The following is a 20,088-nucleotide window of genomic DNA, read 5'->3' as shown; positions in this document are numbered from 1 at the left end:
TGAAATAATGCGAGAGTCATATGGGAAGATCATTCATGGGAATTATTAACAAATATTTTTGACCCTATGAGAGGTAAAATTCGGCGTGGCATAACGGCTCATGAGGTCTTGCCGTACCATATGGGGATTCTTACTATATTATGAGGAAACTTGAGGTTACACCGTACTATGAGAAGACTAAAGATTACGAAAGATTATAGAAAACTTAGGGTAATTGCGTACCATAAAGGGACATAGTTCTCCTGGAGCTCTGGGAAGGACTGCCGTACGATGGCGGTCCAGAGGTTGTACAGCACGCAGATGGTGAGGACGCACAGCCAATAAAAATAGGCGTTGCCGTAAGGATTAAGCACCGTGAGGTGATGACGCTTCTTCCATTTACGTCGCACTTTATTAGGAGAACCTGACGAGTTCTTGCTCTCGTCTTCTTGATCCGCCTGGTCGACAGTGTCCTGCATGCGGCAGAAAACAGAGAGATAAGATTGGAGGTATTTGATATGCATTCAAATCTGAAATCGGTTGCCGGTTTTATTGGTGGATTTTAGCTCTTAGTTGCGTTGCTGATTAAATAAACTTATTAACGAGTATTAATTTTATTGCAGTAGCTGAATGTCCCGTGGCTAATTGCCTGTCTTTAACTTGCAATGATCACGTATAATAGATTGGAACCGCTTCTCGTTAGTATAAGTCCGCGGCAATTGAATTACTACTTTTTGCAAAGTCGCTTGCAGTCAATGCAACAATACTGCATAATGTGCGATTGTGCGGATTTTTTTAGGAATTGTTTGAAAAAAACGAAAATCTAATAACTAGAAGTCAGTTAGATCAATAATCAATATCCTTGCAACTTCCTTTTTCATAAGTAATAATTCACAACCTGTAATCTGAATGCTCTTAAATTCAAGTTAAAACAAAATAGTCTTGATATTGGCTCCTGCTTAGTCTCATATAAGATCCAGTAATTACAGTATCATATTCATTTAAATAACATTCCTGTGTAGATCTTGAAACCTGATCTCCTAACCGTGATTCAGTTAACAGTGAGTGAGAGAACATTTCTCGTGTTTAATTTTTAAGTACGAAACACGGTTTTAAGACGCTAACTTTGTCTGGTCGCACGACTCACACGCCTTACCTGACCCACAAGACGCTTAGTACAACCAAGCGTTTGGCACAAGTTTGGACCTAAAGAGACGCACACCGCGCCTGCAGCATTCTCAGTTATAACGATACTAGTGTGCGCATTATCAGATAATTCAGCGAATCATTACTGTTAATGAATCATTACCGTTATTCAATGAATCATAATTCAATAAAAGATTATTGATAATTCAATGAATGGTTCATTGAATGCACTGTTACGGCGCGATATACCAGATTTGAGCGGAGTCATATTGTATTATAAATGATACGCAGATTCGTCGAAGAAAAATCCTATAATAGACAATTATGTGAGCAATAATTATCAATTTTGTTTTCAGACATATTTTGTTTATAGAGTGAAAAAATATACAAATTATAACCTTGAATTACTCATGGTAATCGATCACGTTCAAAACAACGCACAGTTAAAGCCGATTCCAATGAAAATGGCACATGTCAATGTCACCCAGTCAAGTCAGTCTGCCAGCGATATGTTTTATATACATAGGATCCTTTTACATCCGGCCACTTCTCGGCATTAGCCTGTAAATGCCTTTGCGGACCTGCTCTTGACTGCCGCTTTGAGGATAACTCCATTACGGGAAGGAAGAAAAGCGCAACCATAAACTGTAGGTAACACGTAATTTTGGCTGCATTACACGTAGGAAGAAAAGCACGGCCGTAAACTGTAGGTAACACGTAATTTTTATCTGCATTACACGTAGGAAGAAAAGCACGGTCGTAAACTGTAGGTAACACGTAATTTTTATCTGCATTACACGTAGGAAGAAAAGCACGGTCGTAAACTGTATGTAACGCGTCATTTCGATTGAATTACGCGTAGGAAGAAAAGCACAGCCATAAACTGTGTGTAACTCATCCTTCTAACATCATTTCAACAGTAAGAAGCTCTTTCTCGTCCACTGTCAGTACCACTTCGCCGCGCAAGAAGTGAACCCAGTGAAAATTTGCTGACGCGGCAGCTTCTGATTTGGATTACCAGAAGCTGAGGCGACTCTAAATTTAGTTAGGGAAGCTTGGTCTTAATCAAGATGACACTACCACGACATTGTAACTGCATTTCGTCATGAACCGCCAATACAAGTGACATGACTTGCCATCTACCACCGTTGGTCATCAAACAAATGGAATGGTTCATTTGTTTGCTGGATGTTTGATGTATTTGTTTGATGTCTGTGGGCGCGCCGATATCATGGTCCTAAAGGGCTCGTGTTATATAGGAGGCCTGGAGGAGAGACCCAACGACTGAACGCTTGGCGTCGTGCCAGAACCTCCGCACCTCCGTTCGATGATCCCACACGTTCTAGCACCTCTGCTTTCTTCTCTTTAACAATTATTGCCAGGTGTTACCCGACACAAGTAACTCAAATTGTATTGTTATAAAGACACAAGTTTTCACCGCGCTCAAAACTTTTTGAAAGTTACTCATTTTGTTCGTACAATAGTCGTATATATGGCGGTGAAGAGTTCTTAGCCCTTTCATCTCGTATACATTTACCGTCGTCAATGTCACTCGTATCTAGGGGTTTGGGACTGAGAAATCCCGTCAGTTATGAAAAGGTAATTAAACGGATGACTAACAGAGCCTCAACTACTTAATTGCCTGGCGCCAATCACTGGAGTATTCACTCAATTTTTCTAATCAATATAATATTCCTGAAATCTACACATTTTCGATTAGCTTTACCAAACTGGGAATCAGGTGCCCGTTATACAGTAGCTTCTTCGTGGTACTGCTTATAGTCCTATTTTTAGGTCCTCAAGTAACATGAAGAATAATCCTGCACTTATCCAAAATTGACATTGTTGTATTAGTGACATTGAGTGCCTGCACACGATTTTCAATAACAATGATCTCATTTCAAAATGAAGGTGAACTCAAAAGAAACTCGAATTTCTTGAAAAATAGTTGGAACAAAATAATTTAATTAAAATGATAATTTATGAACAAATATGAAATCGATTTTTTACCGTCGTATAAAAAAATATGGTATAAATTAAACAGGCGTATAAATCAATATTATTTTTAAACTCTATGCAACTAAGATAATTTCAAGCTGTTCGACCAAGATCACACACCATGCTCACAGCTTGGGCTATCAAAAGCTATGGTTCTAGTTCTATATAGGAGATATTTGTGATGACGACTTCCATAAATCTTATAATATTCTTCCCTCATAATTTTGTTTGAATACTACAATAAATATTACAGGCATAAAGTGTCAGTTATTACAATAAGTTTTGGCAACCACTACATTAACAAGTCAAAACAGTACTCTTTTTTTATGAACAAATTTTTTACGAACAAATCTCACTTTAACCCACCTTTTTGTTACCCACTTATTACTTTGACCCACTTATAAGTACCCGCTCTTTTGTCTTTTCACTCTTTAATAAATGGCAGTTAATACCATTAATAGGATTTAATCGTAACGATTTAAACGCAAACAAGAATGACGCATGAATTAAGAAATTTCGTGCTCGTGTTCGTAAAGCGAAGATGCAGGCTTGCAATTGCAGGGCTCAGTGTTAAGGGAAAAATTACGACAGCTTTGCTCTAAACTTAATTTATTTACGAAACAACTGGCAACAATTTCATCCTCGAGCAAAACTTTCACAGATCAGACGGCTGCAGAATTCGAGAACCACGTTTCCGAGAAAGGAAGTTTGAGACTAGCAATTTAGGTGTTCAGTGTTCTGTAGGAAATTTACCAGCTTTAAGATCACTTGGCTGCTTAAGTCGCAAATTCGCCAGGAATATAAAAGTAAAGAAAATAACCAAAAAGTTCACCATTTCTAATAAGAGAAAACGTTTCGGAGTCCAGCTCCATCGTCACGTCAGTTCAAAACCTAGAACACAGTACCTGTGTTCTAGGTTTTGTCCAGCTCCATCCAGTTCAAAAGGTTAGTCCAGTAGCTTTTCCAGTATCCAGTGGGTTAGTCCAGCTCCATCGTCAGTTCAAAACCTAGAACACAGGTACTGTGTTCTAGGTTTTGAACTGACGTGACGATGGAGCTGGACTACGAAACGTTTTTTCTTATAAGAAATGGTGAACTTTTTGGCTATTTTCTTTACATTTAAATTCCTAGCACAGCTTTGTCTTATTTATTTCAAGTATGACCGCCACCGGAGCCTAAAGCTGATAGCTCAGCGCCGCCTGTAGGTGTGTCCCCCCGCTCCGGGAACAGCGCCTGATCTCTGTATGCCAACACTCACGTGAATGAATGGGGGAGAATGAATTCATTGTCTTAATAGGGACATGCGTTTTGCTTATGGCACTGATACGTCATTTGCCGGGCCAAAGTGGGTCAGGATGACCCACACAAGAGCGAAAAGTGCAACGCTAGTTTCACATAAACCCACTAATTTTCCTGTGTGCAGTCTGTGTTCGCGTGGGCAATCGAGAGAGGAACTCAATCGAGAGGATGTTGTTGGGAGCTCAAGTTTGATTTGCTTGCTGCAACTTGAACGATATCATTGCACGCAACGCTCTCCTAATGTTAATTCTAAAATTGAGTAACGTCATTTCTGCGATGACAATTCAATATTTATTCAAGTCTATTATCCTTTTAATTTATATTTTTAAAATAGGTGAAAAATTATATCCAAAGTTTATTACTCTTCTTGGCTGTCAACTTACAAACACGCAAGCGTAACTAATTATTTTCAAATCATGTCTTACTTATCTATTATAATGAAACAATAGTGACCAACTCCATACAATCAGCATTTCACACAAGATAATGCGTATGAATTTAAATTCGGTCAAATAAAATAACGATTAAAGTAGCAGCACTGAACTGCCTCTGGGCGGGCTTAAATGCACTGGAAAATTCCTTCGTGGAAAAATATTTTGATTTATGTTAGGCATAACCAGCCCATTTTTACAGCGCAACTCAGACCCTGGATACATCTGCGTTGTTCTGCCTCAGCACTGAACTAGAATATAAGTTCAACAAAGTTTGCATGTATCTTTAAAACACTGATAATATTCACGTTTTTAAGCATGCACATGAGTTTTCATCTGGAATCATTTAACTGGAAACTTACCTGAGACTTACGGCATAGAATTATATGCTAAATTTTTCACGACAGTTGTCTCGATACTTACTATACTCAATCAATAATAATTACTCCTAATTATTAAAATGATTAGGCTAATAATGTGGAGAGACGGTGAAAATAGGCACTTAGCAAAAATTATATCCAAATTAGAGCAAAAATAAATTTAAAATTTTGAATTTAATTGTCTTAAAATAGTTATTATTGTCTAAAATTTAAAATGTTGTAGAGGAAATAGATTTATTGCTGATTTTTATGTTGCAATGTATTAGGTTTAGGATTTTGATTTTGTCATTTTCAGTTTTCAATCACCTTAGCTGTGACCTCCAGCAGTATTTCGTTTTGTCGATCATTGTGTCTTGTGTCCTTGCCGTGGAGGTACGTTAATCGATAGCTCTGTGATTATATTTGTGTTTGTTCAATTTTAGAAGTGATTTAAGTTTCGTGTTATTGATTATTTTTGCGTGTTAATTTGTTTATTATATATTCATTCTTTAGTTAGTTATTTCAAGCGTTATTTTGTTCTATTTTCAGGAAGGCCTCGATGTTCGAACTTGATAGATGAGCTCAAGATATGAACTCGATATTTGGACTTGATTATTTAACTTTGAAGTGAAGTGAAAGTGATGGAAACGCACGGTTAAAGTCAAGTTAAAGTCAGGTTAGGATTAGGGTGTTAGGTTTGTTGTATTTTTGCTTCTATTTATTCATTGGTAATTATATTTACTTTCAACTGCTTATTTATTGAATATCCTTGGTCTTGAAAAATTGCTTGAAGTCTTGAACGATCACGTGCTATGTGTCGGGGAGACGTCAGCTTATCAGCTTAATAAGAGATAGTCCCCCAACAATGTAACGTCAAAAAAATATCCCATCAGCCATATCCTGCTTGTCATAGCATTCAGTACTAAATCAATGCCTAACAATTATCCGTGAAGATTATATCATCTTGCTTTCTAAATAGCACCTACAGAGTTCATCACTCTATTCTTAGCTCAGTAATACCATATAGAGATTTTACCCGAAATTCTGGATTGTCATGAAGTATGCAATCACATATTTTTCCTCGGCACATACGTACATTTAAATTAGCCGCCATTAACGATTGTTAAATTTTAACAGGAATTTAAAAGTTAGTTCAAGAAATCAAATCCGATAAACTTACCATAAGTCCTCAGGGTTCGTACTAAACCAAACATGGATTTTTCCTCATTCGCTATATTCCCCATAAGCACTGCCCTTGCATTACACACTGATATTCCACCGGTCATTCTCTCATCCCCTCTCCTCTACATTATTTGCAACTTCCAAACAGATCTCGGGGGCGCAATGTAGTTACATCTCAGACTTGATTTCTCTGGAGACGTTGTTAACCGCGTAACTGGCGCGGATGGACTGCATAGCGACTGGTATCAGGATTTTTACATGCAGACAGCAACTAGATCTGTACCAAGAACTTCTCTCAGTCACGGTTATATCACGGGATCGGAGAAGAATCAGCCGCAGTCCGCAGTGCAAGGTACAGTGTAATATGATAAAAAGAAGTTACCGTGTTAAATATCGTGTAATTGGATAAAAACAAGTTACCGTGTTAAATATCGTGTAATTGGATAAAAAGAAGTTACCGTGTTAAATATCGTGTAATTTTATAAAAAGAAGTTACCGTGTTAAATATCGTGTTATTGGATAAAAAGAAGTTACCGCGTTAAGTATCGTGTAATTGGATAAAAAGAAGTTACCGTGTTAAATGTCGCGTAATTTGATAAAATTAAGTTACCGTATTAAATATCGTGTAATCATAGAATAAGAAGTTACCGTATTAAATATCGTGTAATTTGATAAAAAGAAGTTACCGTGTTAAATGTCGCGTAATTTGATAAAATTAAGTTACCGTATTAAATATCGTGTAATCAAAGAATAAGAAGTTACCGTATTAAATATCGTGTTATTTGATAAAAAGAAGTTACCGTGTTAAATATCGTGTAATTAGATAGAAAAAGAAGTTACCGTGTTAATTATCGTGTGATCGGAGAAAACGAAGTTACCGTGTCGAATATCTTGTGATCGGAGAAAAAAAGTTACCATGTTATATATTGTGTAATCGGAGAAAAGTTATCGTGTAATCAGAGTATGAATCTCAGTTCGGTGATGGCGCTGTGTAAGAACATACATACCACTAGTAGATAAAGAACTTGTGTGTCAAGTTGGCTCCATGCTCCTGTTTGAATTCAGGCGGAAAACTTGTTCACTATTTTTAAAGTTTCTCTGATTAAAATGAAAAACTGAAAAAAATCTTTTATACTAATCACAGCAATAAGCAAACATTATAGAAGAACGTAATTAACAGAAGGAACAAAAATGTATAAGTAAGGTATTTTGTATTTAAATGTATTGAACGCAAATACCTTTTAAAGTATTTGTATTTGAATGCATTGAGCCAGGCTCACATCTGAACTTAGCTGTTGAACGTTGGCTTGATAATTATGTGCGTATGTACAACAGCTCTTGTCTCACAATAAGGGACTGAAACATGCCCATAAGGACACGAGAAAAAGATCCTTATGAAGAGTATATAGTAAGTATTCGATTATAAAGTCATTAGGGTAGAATAATAACTTTTCAAATCATATTACTGCAAGGGTTTGCCGGATTTTCTACTCAAAATAAGGCGATGCGGTGGACAGTTGTTTTCTGAAGTTTTTGTGGTTTTTGCATAAAATAAGTTTTTTGGCAATGACGGTATTCCTGATGATATTGTTATGAAGGATCGCTGTAGGATACTGATGATTTCTCGTTGAGAATTTAAGTCACATTTGACGTGACCTCGTTGTTAGGGAATAGTATAAATTTGTTCATATTTCATAGTAATAATTTTTCCATTTTCATTTAGAGCTTTCCACACTTTAGGTTATGCAAACATCCAGGATTCATTCCTTCATGTTTCAGTTACGCGCTGGTAAGGACTGCCGCACGGCACAAAGCAATTGTACAGATGTGAGTTCCCGAATACAATGTGATTACTCAGTATCTTATCTCAACTGAAACCTTTTCATGAGATACAGTAGTGATAAAGAGGTAGTCCCCTATCATCGTATAGAAATAATTGGTATTTGTCATTGCTCGTGATTTCCCCATAAAGGTACGTGTTTTTTTCGAGTACAAATCGTGTTCACTCTGTTTAGTCATGCAAGTGTTGAATCTGTGGTTTTTATTAGCGATGGCGAATTATGTAGTTGTTTATGCTTCATATTCTGCAGATAAATTCTTCATTATCTCGAATTTGTGGTTATTTGCAAGTTTTAGACATTCAAGTTAAGTGATAAGTCGATCAGCCTGAAAGTTGTAAGCTAAAATGAACCCCAAAGTTTATGTTTTTCATAATTTGCATATGAATTTTGTTGCCTTGTCTTTGTTTTTCTGCTATTGTTTTTCTTCATTAGTACTATATCATTATTCTGCTTAAGTCACATGCTCATCATGAATTAAAAAGCAAAGAAAATTCCGAATAAATTCACCACATCTTCAGAGACAAATTTTCGGACACCATGCAGCTTCACCACCAGTTTATAAACTTCATTGAATACAAGCGTAGAGTACCTAAGTAGAGAGAAACGGTAAAGGAAACATAGAAACCAATCGAGTTAAAATTTCAAGAAGATAAGAGAAGTGATCGCGTAATCGCTGTAAATTTTTAAATTGAAACCTTGTCTTAATAACGTACATTGTAAATTGATGGGTTTTTATTACCACGTTTTTTTAGTTTCGCTTCGTCTCTGTCTGTCATCAAAAGTTCGAACCTTAATTTAGAGCACTTCTGATGATCCTAGGAACTTGAAATTTGACATGCATGCTTATGTTTCCTAACAATTCAAGATTTGATCAACAGAAGTAATAATTTAAAACTTTTTTCTATAATTTTTTTTAATTAAAAAAACTTAAAAATTCACGGTTGGGAATCGGGTCTTTTTTTTTGTCGAACATCCAGAAGTGCCAACCCTGAAAAATGATTTGAATTGCTAAAATTGCTAAAATAATAAGTAGAAAATAAAATAAAAAAATAAACTTCTAAAAAACACGTTTTCTTAACGGACAAAAAAGAAAAACAGTAACTCTTACATAACATTAAAGTTATGAAGAGTGTTATGTAATGTTATGTAAGAGTAAAAGTTTTTTTGTCCCTTAAGAAAACGTGGTTTTTAAAAGTTTTATTCATTTATTGTATTTATGTTTTGTTTGCCGTTGTCTCATTACGTTCGTTTTATTCTCTTTCGTGTATACATTAATTTTCGCCAGTGATTGCGCTAGAATTCTATGAAGGTTATGAGCTGAGCTGGTCTCCGAAACGCCTTCTTTGAATACATGGTGGATATACCTGGCGTATTCTTTGCTTTTACTTTTTTATTTATTACTTTAATCAGATGGAACCCAAAATTATTTCATTTTAATCAATACAATGTAGAGCTCTTAAATGTATCGTTATTTTATTGTTAGGTATTAGTCTTTTATTTAATAAATTTGTTGTCAAGTTGGAATGAATGTTAGAAGGTTTGAATAGTAGAATTGGAAGAATGTTTTAGATCGCACTGAAACTGTGCTGGGAAATTGCGGATAGGAAAAGGCAGCAGTAGGAACGCGGTCGTGAAAGCAGCATCTTGTGGTTCGATAAGCTTGTCCCTAGGACTGATGTTAATAGATGCCCAGTTGTTGTGCTAAAGTCTAGTCTGGAAGAAAAAACTTTTAATGTAAATGTAACGTCTGGTGCAATAAAGTATCTTACTAGGACCGTGATTTAAATGAACATTGAACTTGCCACTATATACGCACGACAACAAGAAAAGTTCGAACATGACCGCGAAAGATACAATATCATAAAATCTTGCGTAGAACTATCTTTTTTCACACGAAACATATAAGTCTTGTGGGTTCTGTCATAACCGACACTGTTAATGAGAGGTTAAACCATTTAATAATAATTTCTGTTGCTCGGAAATGTTATTCCAGAGTTGTCCCAAAATAACATTCAACGTCTTTCGTACATCTTGTATGATCTTGAATAACTTTGAAATTACTAATATATATACAGATATTTCACGTTAGACTTATAAAAAACTATTTACAATTGAGATGCCAGACTGTCTCATGAACTATTCATCTTCATCAGGCAACGTAAACTATTGTTCGTAGATTCTGCGAGAGTTGAAAAATAATCAGTTATATGGAGCAATAAAAGTGCGTTCTCTAATTTGAAACTAGATTTTTGGTTCTTGCGATGAAATTAAATTTGATTAAAGTTTAATTTAAGTTGAATCGAATTATACGTTTCAGTACAAAATTGATTTTATTATTATAATTTTTTAAACAGAGTGAGCAGGATTGTCGAAGCATACATTGGGGAATGCATGAATGGTAAGATAAGGTAAGAATAATATTTCACAAATATCCGGCAAAGAGAAGGAAAATGTTTAAAAATTGAAAAATTTACTAATCAATGTTTAAAATGTGGAAGATGCATGACAAACGGATGGAAAATCAAACATTATATAAATGTTTTATAAATAAAAAAATTATATAGATTCAATGAAAATTGTGCTAGATTTAATGGTAAGCATAGTACAAATGCATACAAATTTTCTAAAAGACTCGGGATATATATGGATCTATACAAAAGTTTTCTATAAACGCATAACTCGCTCAAAGACCAAAGTAATTCGGCATAAAAACGTTTACATTAAACGGAACATATAGACATCGCTCTGGAGCGTGGGCTTCAAATAAATTGCCTCAATGTCGCTGCTCACATAAAACCTGGAAAATTAAGATAACATCCATGCAGGACTGCGAGGTGGGCTTCGAAACAACTAATAACCACATGCACAAGCGAAAATATATACGAACTTGGATTATTAAATGCGGAATAGAATTTTTTACTTTAGTAAGTCAGTATAGTTCAGTCAAACCCTGATTCGATGGAAAAATTTACAGATTTTTTTAAAAAATTTAAAACAGACTGAACGGAATAATTTAGCATAGAGATTTGTAGGATCCTTCGATGAATCTTTACCTATTCTTTTCATGGACGAAGTATTCTTTTTCTTAAATTCATTAGTTACGGAAGTGTTGCGAAAAAAAAAATTTTATTTATCACTCGAGCAGGCAATGCAAAGTCTATACCAGTCGTCTAAGCTTGTTCTCAGTATCCAAATATTTTCAGAGCAGGAAAAAATCGAGCGCGAATATGAGGAGCGATTTGAAATCTTTCTGGATGTTAGAATTAAACGTCGTAAATTGAGTTTCTAAAATCATATGCGCAACGTCGGCGCGACTCGTTTTGAAGCGAGATTGCATCTGGAAATAATCTGTGGACTGCATTTCCGATAACTGGCAATCTCAGCCTAAAAATGCCAACGAAGATCACGCCAAAACTGTCCAAAAGCACTCAGGATATTTTTCGTATTCTTTCTATGCGATCGCATCTGCGGACTGAAATATCGCCAACGTTAAATTAGAATACAGATTTTACGAATCCCATCTGCGAGAATTTGATCTCACGGCAGAAATGGTTCAAATGTTTGCGCGAAAATAGAATGGAAACTCTGAATGTTGCTGGCCAAATTATCGAGCGATCAATTAGTATCGTAATATTATATTACAGAATAATATAAAATAATATATGGTATTAATATTTGTTCTTTTAGAATTAGTAATTACGTCAAATAAATTTACCCATTAGTTGATTTGTGTGAACGCCTTTAGACGCCGTAATTTTTCATCTAATTGGTTGGATTCATTTAATATATTTGTACAATTTGAAAAATATTTTATGCTTCAATAATTTAATTTTTTACACTCTCGCGAAGTCAATGTGGATCGATGGTGTTCCGTGTCATGGTATCCCTTCATGTCACGATTCCTTCCCCCGGCACCGGCGTCCCTGAGACTGTATGGACCTTGTTGAGCGATCTTCCTTATTTGTTCTGCAGCCTCAGCAGCGATGCTCTGTTTTCTCTGTAATTTGGCTCGGCGTCTGCGTTGCGAAATGTAAACCAGAAGCATTTTTTACTTTGATTTTTTCTAGAAACCTTGAATAATTTTCTGTTTTGTGTCTGGCGCGAGTTCTTTCTTAGCAGTTTTTGCGTTCAGCACAAACAAGGACTCACTGCAGGCGACGGATTCTTAAACGGAATAAGTATTTAGCTGAATATAATGACGATTCCTATTACAATTAATTCCTGGTACAGAGATTAAGTCTATTCAATTCCTTACTTTTGAGCAATCAATTCTTTACCAACTAATTATTTAAATTAAAGACTAAAGATAGGAAATAAAGAATGTGTAAAAAATCTAATTTATCAGGTCAAGCAGACTTCAATAGTGCACTGTCTGCTGTAGTTGATATCTCCGTCATTACCAAAAAACTTCGATTGAAAAACGAAAGAAAATTTCTCCCCACCGAAATTACAGAAGTCGACGTAAATTACACCTGACAAATACCAATCCTAGTATGAATTTATTAAATGATAAAGCAGGTGCATTGACACGTATTGGCTGTTAGGTAACCCGAACATGTCATCAGAGGGCAGTGCAACTTGGAGGATATTCCATAAATTGTGTGTTTGCATGCAGACTAAAATTCAATGAATAAATTTCATGATTGATTATAATAAAAAACACAAATTAAAGAATATCTAAATACTTGATCAGCCTGTTCCGCATTTTAATCCTAAAATCATTACCGACTTAGAAAAATAAAGCCGGAAAATTACGACGAACGCTATTTTAGTTTGAGATTAAGCGGAAATCGAAAATTTCTTTGACAACGAATTTATTTCTGCACGTTAAATGGTTTCACTCAGCTGAAAACCGTAACGGTTTCATTACGTGGAACCTGTAATGATTTCACTAGCTGACAACTGTAATTATGCAAAAATATCGAGTTTTCTGAACGAAAAATGGGTATTCAGGATAGAATTATAAATGCAGTTGAGGTGTCGGCTGCGAGCGATTAACTTTCAGAGAGTTTCAAACTTTAGGAGGCATTTTTCACTTCCCCGACCCGAAATCTTGAAATAGCGCATTTAACTACATCACCAGATTTTCCGATTATTTTATCAGCTAAAATGCATCAACATTGAAATAAATTACATTGTAATATTCCTTTTTATTACAACAATAAAAATCATCTATAGTTTAAAATAGGCATCATTAATTTTTTGGTTAAGGTTTAAAAACTGGACGAGAGCTTGTCAAAGGAAGAGCTAGATTGATGAACGTAGGTTGAAGCGAGGCCAGGTAGAGATAGCGGCAGTTTTTGTGGAGAAAACTTTTTAACCTAATGGAATTTTTTCGTACTTGACTAAAAGCAAAAACCGCAAACAAAAAAAGCACACACACATTCCGTCAATTCTAATTAAGGCCCCAAAAATAAAAGAATTTGAAATAGTTTCAACGTAAAACAACGTTCATTCGCTGCGATTTAGCATAGACCTGTTTATTTTTATTAATCCCTAATATGTATATTAATCATTAATATATATAAAATGCCTCCCATTAAAAAACAGGTCTATTCTGTACGAAATACTAGAAATAAGATCGTCATCAGACTAAAGTTATTATTTAAGAAGCATTCTATCAAAACTTTAATTCGTCAACTCCAACCTAGCAACATCGCCGCACGAAAGCCGATTCGATATAGGCACTTAAATCCAATGAGCTCCAAAACTATTAACCTAGGCTGAGAAAACTGGAAGGAGAGAAGAAATGGCCCACTATAGTCCCGACCGTAGAGTTTCTAATAACACTTATTGTAAGTGGGAAAGAAATGGAGCAGTCAAGCTAAAGGAACCAGTAAATTATCGGCTCAGCAGGAACAGAGCAAATATCATTAGTACATTGTGATGCATCATGGTGATGAACATCAGAATTTCGATGTTAATATGCCACAAAAGTAATAATAATATATATTTTGTATTCGGGCCAAAGAAGGATATGATATCGTGAGTTAATTATCATTAGCTACTCAGTGAATGTTTTCTGAATTTTTGCCGGAATGGCAACATTGCAGAAACAAATTCAGTGTCAAAACCTATGAGTTGAGTATAAATAAAAAATTTACTTACACACAATATCAATGATAACATCATTGGTGGCGCATTTCTTTTTTACACATTTGCAATACATAAAAAATGCGGAGGAATTTTATTGTGTAGACACTCTTATGAATACTTGTTCGTTCTTCACAGCATCTTTTTCTTTAATTGGTGTGAAGAATTCGACCATCAGTCCACTTCATTGAAGAGAGGCACCACACAGCCAGCCATGCTCATCTTACCCCATCATATATAATCAGTCTAATAACTCACGAGTTGCAATGACTTTCTAGCCTCACTTTTCCTATCGGTATAGTTAGTCTATTCAATTTACGCACATTTGACACCTCCTCAGGAGTTACCGAAGTATTCCTGCAATGAAGGCATACCAACGACGTGTCGTTTCTAAAAGAGTTTGTCGAGAAATTTCAATTTTTAATTTGTTTTCAAAATGGAAAAACAACTAGAATAATTTCAGTGCATGTGTTTTTGCTAATAAAGGAGCGCTTTATAATGTAGGGTCACGCTAGGCTGTAACATGGATCACAAAAAAATTTGCAGGGATTGAAACTGGGATTGTTGGATGGAAATGCGCATAATTCATGCAAAATCACCGAAATACATTTCAGAAACTATTAGGTCCGCATTCATATATATATATAGAACGTTCATTGGCAGCGCAAAAACTGTGTAAAAACAAGTAGTGCAATCAGCAGGGACCTAAATTAACACGAAAGAGATTAAAAGCTGAGTAACCCGAAAAGTTTTCTGTGAAGATATTGTGAATATCCTTGGTATTTCCTCCATTTTTAAATTCTTGGCGAATTTGTGATTTACCAAGGCGACAGTTTGCTACTTTTATACAAACGGCGATTGAATTGCAATGGATTATCAGCACATTACAATGGCCTTCAGTTTTTGCAGAGACGGTAGCAGAAATCGGTCGCTTCTTTGGGAAGTCTTGAAACGTAGCCTCGGCTGGAGGGTGCAGAGGAATAGTGAGGAGCTGCATTTATTCCAGTATTTTCCTTTTTATTTACACCAGGCAAATCGCGCTTCTCACATAAAGCCATTTTTCATAAATCAAGAAATCCCTCATCTGATTATTTATAGAAGGATCCCTATTGAACTGCCTCTATGAAATAAAATAATTTTAGTCACTAATTTAAATTGTAAATTAATTAAACATGCTTTAAATTCGTTTGATGTTTTTCCCCCATTTCGGCAATGCCTAATTAGCCTGAAAACGGATAAAATGCTAAAATTTACTGACTCTCAGATAATCTAAAATATGAATTTAGTATTTATGACAAAAATATATCAAAAATGTATAGACAATTTTGAAACCTGCGTTAAATACGTTCGAAAATATTGATGAACTCGGAACCTTTTATAGAAGCACTATCGTTTGGTTTTAAATTATTGACAAACTGCAGAAAATGTTTTCAAATATTTGAAGAATCTACATAGAATTTTACAGCGTTGACCGGAAAGATTTCTTTTCCCCACATGAGCAGTAAAATAACGAGAGATTTCAAAGCCAAAAAAAAAGAACAACACGCAATAGAAAAAGTTATATCCTGAATATAAAATAATTGATTACAAGTGTATTATGTATATATATCAAAGTATTATGATATAAACCAAAAATTGAACGAGACAAACACATTAGAAGTCCCTAAAAAACAAGACAAACGAATGAAAATATTTGCTTACAATAGGGAATCCGATATGCATGTCTAACACGCAGTTTAGCGTACGCATTTCTCGCTGGTATACGAATGATCGCGTGCAGAAATACCTCAAAAACCTCCTACATACTGTAAATTCTTTGCTGTGTAAAACGTCATCCAGCGCTGCCTCACTGCCACCACGTGCAATCCTATGGTTATCATCATGCAGTATCGTCCCGAAGTATGTAGATAAGGCGTTGGGTACTTGACTATGCAATATTCCAGTAGAGTGCTGGACTCATCTCATGCGGATATGCCTGCGTCGTATTTTCCTGAGGCATCTCTCGAGTTTCGGAGACGACGGTTAGTTGACCGGAGCTCATTTCTCGAAAAACCGAATCATAAACCAAATTTTGATTCATTTCTAGCTCATTTCCGGAGGTAGTAAATTTAAAATTTTAATCTCGTTTATCATTATATTGTGATGAAAGAACGAATTGGAATGTGATATTAAAGAACACATTAGAATATAATAATTACACCCGACACGAACGGACACGAAAGAGTTCATTAAATTAAATGTTTACGAAAATATTCCGGTTTTTCACATCATGAGTGAGAAATTTAAAGACTACGTCTCACAAATGAAGGTGTATTGTGGGAGCTCTATTACAATGCAAGTGGCACAATATGGCGCTGGCAAGAACCGCAAGTTTTCTTGGTCGGGAATGTGCGAGACGCATAAGTGATAGCTTAGCTGCACATGACACACCGGAATAAGACTATTCTAGCCGAAAATAACAGATTTATGCTACACGCATGGTTCGTTTCAAATCTATTCCACAACTTTTGCAGTATTTCGGTTTCAGAAGCTACATTAACTGAGAAATAACCATTTTTGCGTTAAAGTAACGACGTTAACGGTAAAGTGTAGCAGTAGAGACGTTAAAGCAAAAATGAAGTTCAATACAGCGACCGCTTTATGTCTAAACCAGGAAGCCGATAGAAGAAATAAAAATGTAGATTGTCTATATCAATTTTTTCCAAAGAGCAATCTTCCAAAGAGCAATCTTCAATTTTGTATTTATTTCTACAATCAATAATGCCACATTAATATTTACAACTGAACTCAAATCACTCCTAGCTTGTACTATTTTCTCAAAAGCTATTGGCATCGACAAAAAAATTGTTCTTCAACTGCGGCGATCAGGCAAGTGTTGCGCCAACTAAGAAGCAGGAAAGCTTCAAACTCAGACCTCGGACGACACGAGTCCTGACGAGACTTAGTTAGTGTCATCAACTCGGGCTGCAAAGATAAAGTTGACCTGACAGATTAACATGGCTTAGTCGTGGTATTAGATTATTCTGGCTTAGGCTTGCTGTTATCAAAGTGTGGCTTAGAGAGCCAGCCAAGTCTTGCTTAGCCATGTTGCTGGGTTAGCCTCACATAAACTTGGTGTTAGCTTAGTCTTGCTTTTAGCTTTGTCTTGCTTAGCCTTGTTGCTAGTTTAGCCTTGCTTAGCCTCGCTGCTAGCTTAGCCCTTCTAAGCTTTGCTGCTATCTTAGCCTCGCTTGGCCTTGCTGTTTGCTTGACCTGGCTTAGCTTCGCTCATAGCATAGCTTCCTTAGCTTTGTTATTAGCTTAGTCTGGCTTAGCCGTGCTGTAAATTCATCCTTGCTTAGCCTTGCTGTAATCTCATCCTTGCTTAGCCTTGCTGTAAGCTCGTCCTTGCTTAGCCTTGCTGTAAGCTCGTCCTTGCTTAGCCTTGCTGTAAGCTCGTCCTTGCTTAGCCTTGCTGTAAGGCCTAGCCCTTATATTAGCACCAGAGCAGGAGTTACGGCTCGCTTCATGTTGTATGCTAATAGTGAACCAATAAACTCTGACTCCATCCATCACTTCGAGACCGTCCATCGTCTAAATTTTTGTCCGTAGTGCTTAAACTAATTAACCCTCTACCGCTTGACGCGAGTAGCCGGAGCATTATTGTCACAAGCCTACTGCCCAAAAAATACGTTATTGTAAGCGCAAATGTACTTGCACTGATGGTTGCCGCCACGTACGACAACCTTAAAATGTTCTCTGTTGCGCACAAACGTCCTCAGGCTGCTACACTCAATAGTTTACGTATAATTTAACTTGAAAGTAATATACCGGGATAGTGACATACGGCGGTAGAGGGTTGAGAGCGAAGGATGAAGCCGACAGCAAATGAAAATAGATTGTTCAATGAATACATTACGGTGAAAAGCAGCGATTCATCATGAATTCAAAGCAAAATTTGATAAAAAAAATCATATACACAGGTTTGCAAGAAAATGTAATTACCTTTTTGGATTAGAAAGTGAAATAAAATCATAAAATGTAATAAATTACAAAAGGTTAGAGTAAATAACAATTGCTATTAATTACAAATTACAAATAAATCAATTTTGCTCCTAATAAGCAATTCTAATTTTGGAACTCAATCCCGAAGTCCGTGTAAATTAGCATGAGCCAGCTGAACCATTAATTAACAAGGGTCATTAATTGCAATTATGGCCCCAATTAGGCTGAGCTCGCCAGACGGGCCTACGAAGAACGAGCGACGCCATTATTCTGATCTAAATAAAATCTATTATTTTCCAATTATTCCTTTATTTATTCATTTGATAATTCGTGAACACTCTGAATATTTTTCTCATTCCTAAAGGATTAATTCCTTGCAAAAAATAGCGTGGAATCAAAAACCAAATCTCCTACCAAATCTAATTTTCAGCTGATGTAGCAGCGTTCTCTGTAAATTAGGGTACATTTATCACACGCAAATGTTGATGTATGATTAAACAAGGCTGACATTTCACTATAGGGAAGGATGGGAGGGAGCCTAGGGCAACAAGGAATGCTACTGGGTTTATTATTTTTCAAAAATTTATTAAATGAATGTTTGTCTTTCAAAATGCACGCCCTCAACTAATCTAAAATAGCTAATGATTATAATGTGAATCTATATATTTATACCGCCGTGATTTAAAATAAGTATTCCTGAAAATATTGTATCAATATTAATCTTTGAAACCCAATAATGAAATCTAACATAAATAAAAAATGCCAATAATTGTACCGTACTTTAAAGATTTCGCTTACAACAAAATGTTTTTTTTTTCTGAAATTTGCCTCAAAGATTGTTAAGACATAACATCACTCTACTGCAATAAATATTTTCTTGATATTATGGAGAGAACGGCATTGTTAGGTAATGTTTAGTCGTGATTATTGCAGTAAGAAAAAAAATTCATTGAAGAGCCTCGAATTGCGGACAGGAATTTTATTCTTTTCATTGAACATAAGATCATGAGCAAATATGGTCTCAAGTTCAAACATTCTAATTAAAGGCACAATGGTATTAATTATTATTGATGCCATCGATTTCGTATTTCAAAGTTTTAATGAAAAAATTCAAATCCAATAAAAAAATGAACGCATTAATGTACCAAGTTGTTTCTATTCAGTCACGAGGGAAGTTAGTGGCGAATAAAAATTTCTCATTGAAAGTTCTTGTAAAATTAAATTAAGTTCTCTGCATTTAAGTTTAGTAATTTTTATTTAATAGTTATTTTGTATTTAAATTTATATTAAAAATACCAATATATATTGATAAAATTCGGTAGACCTAAGATATGAGCCTACCTGAAGTTCGGCGATCTGTCTGGTGGAGAAGCGCGTGATGAAGGAGTCCTCCCTCTTGAGCGGAGGCTTGACGCGGTTCATTGAAGACGACAAAGCTCCGGACAGTTGAACGGTGGTGCGCAGCTTCAGCCAACGCTGGTTCGATTTCATCCTGGACCATAGAAACAATTGTAAATTATTTGGAAAATATGAAGGCTGATTTGAAATCGGAATCATTTTCGACAGCTTCAGCCAATGCTGGTTCGATTTCATCCTGCACCAGAGAAATTTGTAAATTATTTAGAAATTATAAATGCTGATTTGAAATCAGGAGCATTTCCGAATTTAGATGAAGTGCGTCCTAATGATGAGTTGTTTTGAATATTATTAACATTTTTTTGGAAATGCATTAAAGAAAGATTTAGAAATAAAGAAGTTAATTTTATGAATGGTATA

The 20,088-nt window shown here is 35.6% G+C and overlaps 1 protein-coding gene across 1 annotated transcript in view; it reads right to left on the bottom strand.

Annotated features, from left to right (window-relative positions):
- Positions 1-20,088, bottom strand: part of LOC108680747 — a 63,328-nt gene that overhangs the window by 18,659 nt on the left and 24,581 nt on the right. Inside the window, exons 3-4 of the mRNA XM_047882981.1 lie at positions 19,654-19,804; positions 223-452 (exon numbers count right to left, since the gene is read on the bottom strand). Coding sequence (XP_047738937.1) covers positions 223-452; positions 19,654-19,803 — 380 coding nt within the window. The 5' untranslated portion in view covers position 19,804. The remainder of the gene's footprint in view (positions 1-222; positions 453-19,653; positions 19,805-20,088) is intronic.

This window comes from Hyalella azteca, unplaced genomic scaffold (assembly GCF_000764305.2).
Source record: "Hyalella azteca isolate HAZT.00-mixed unplaced genomic scaffold, Hazt_2.0.2 contig11733, whole genome shotgun sequence".
Taxonomy (NCBI): Eukaryota; Metazoa; Arthropoda; class Malacostraca; order Amphipoda; family Hyalellidae; genus Hyalella; species Hyalella azteca.
The sequence above is the reverse complement of the archived record's forward strand: the minus strand, read 5'-3'. Positions and strand labels throughout refer to the sequence as shown.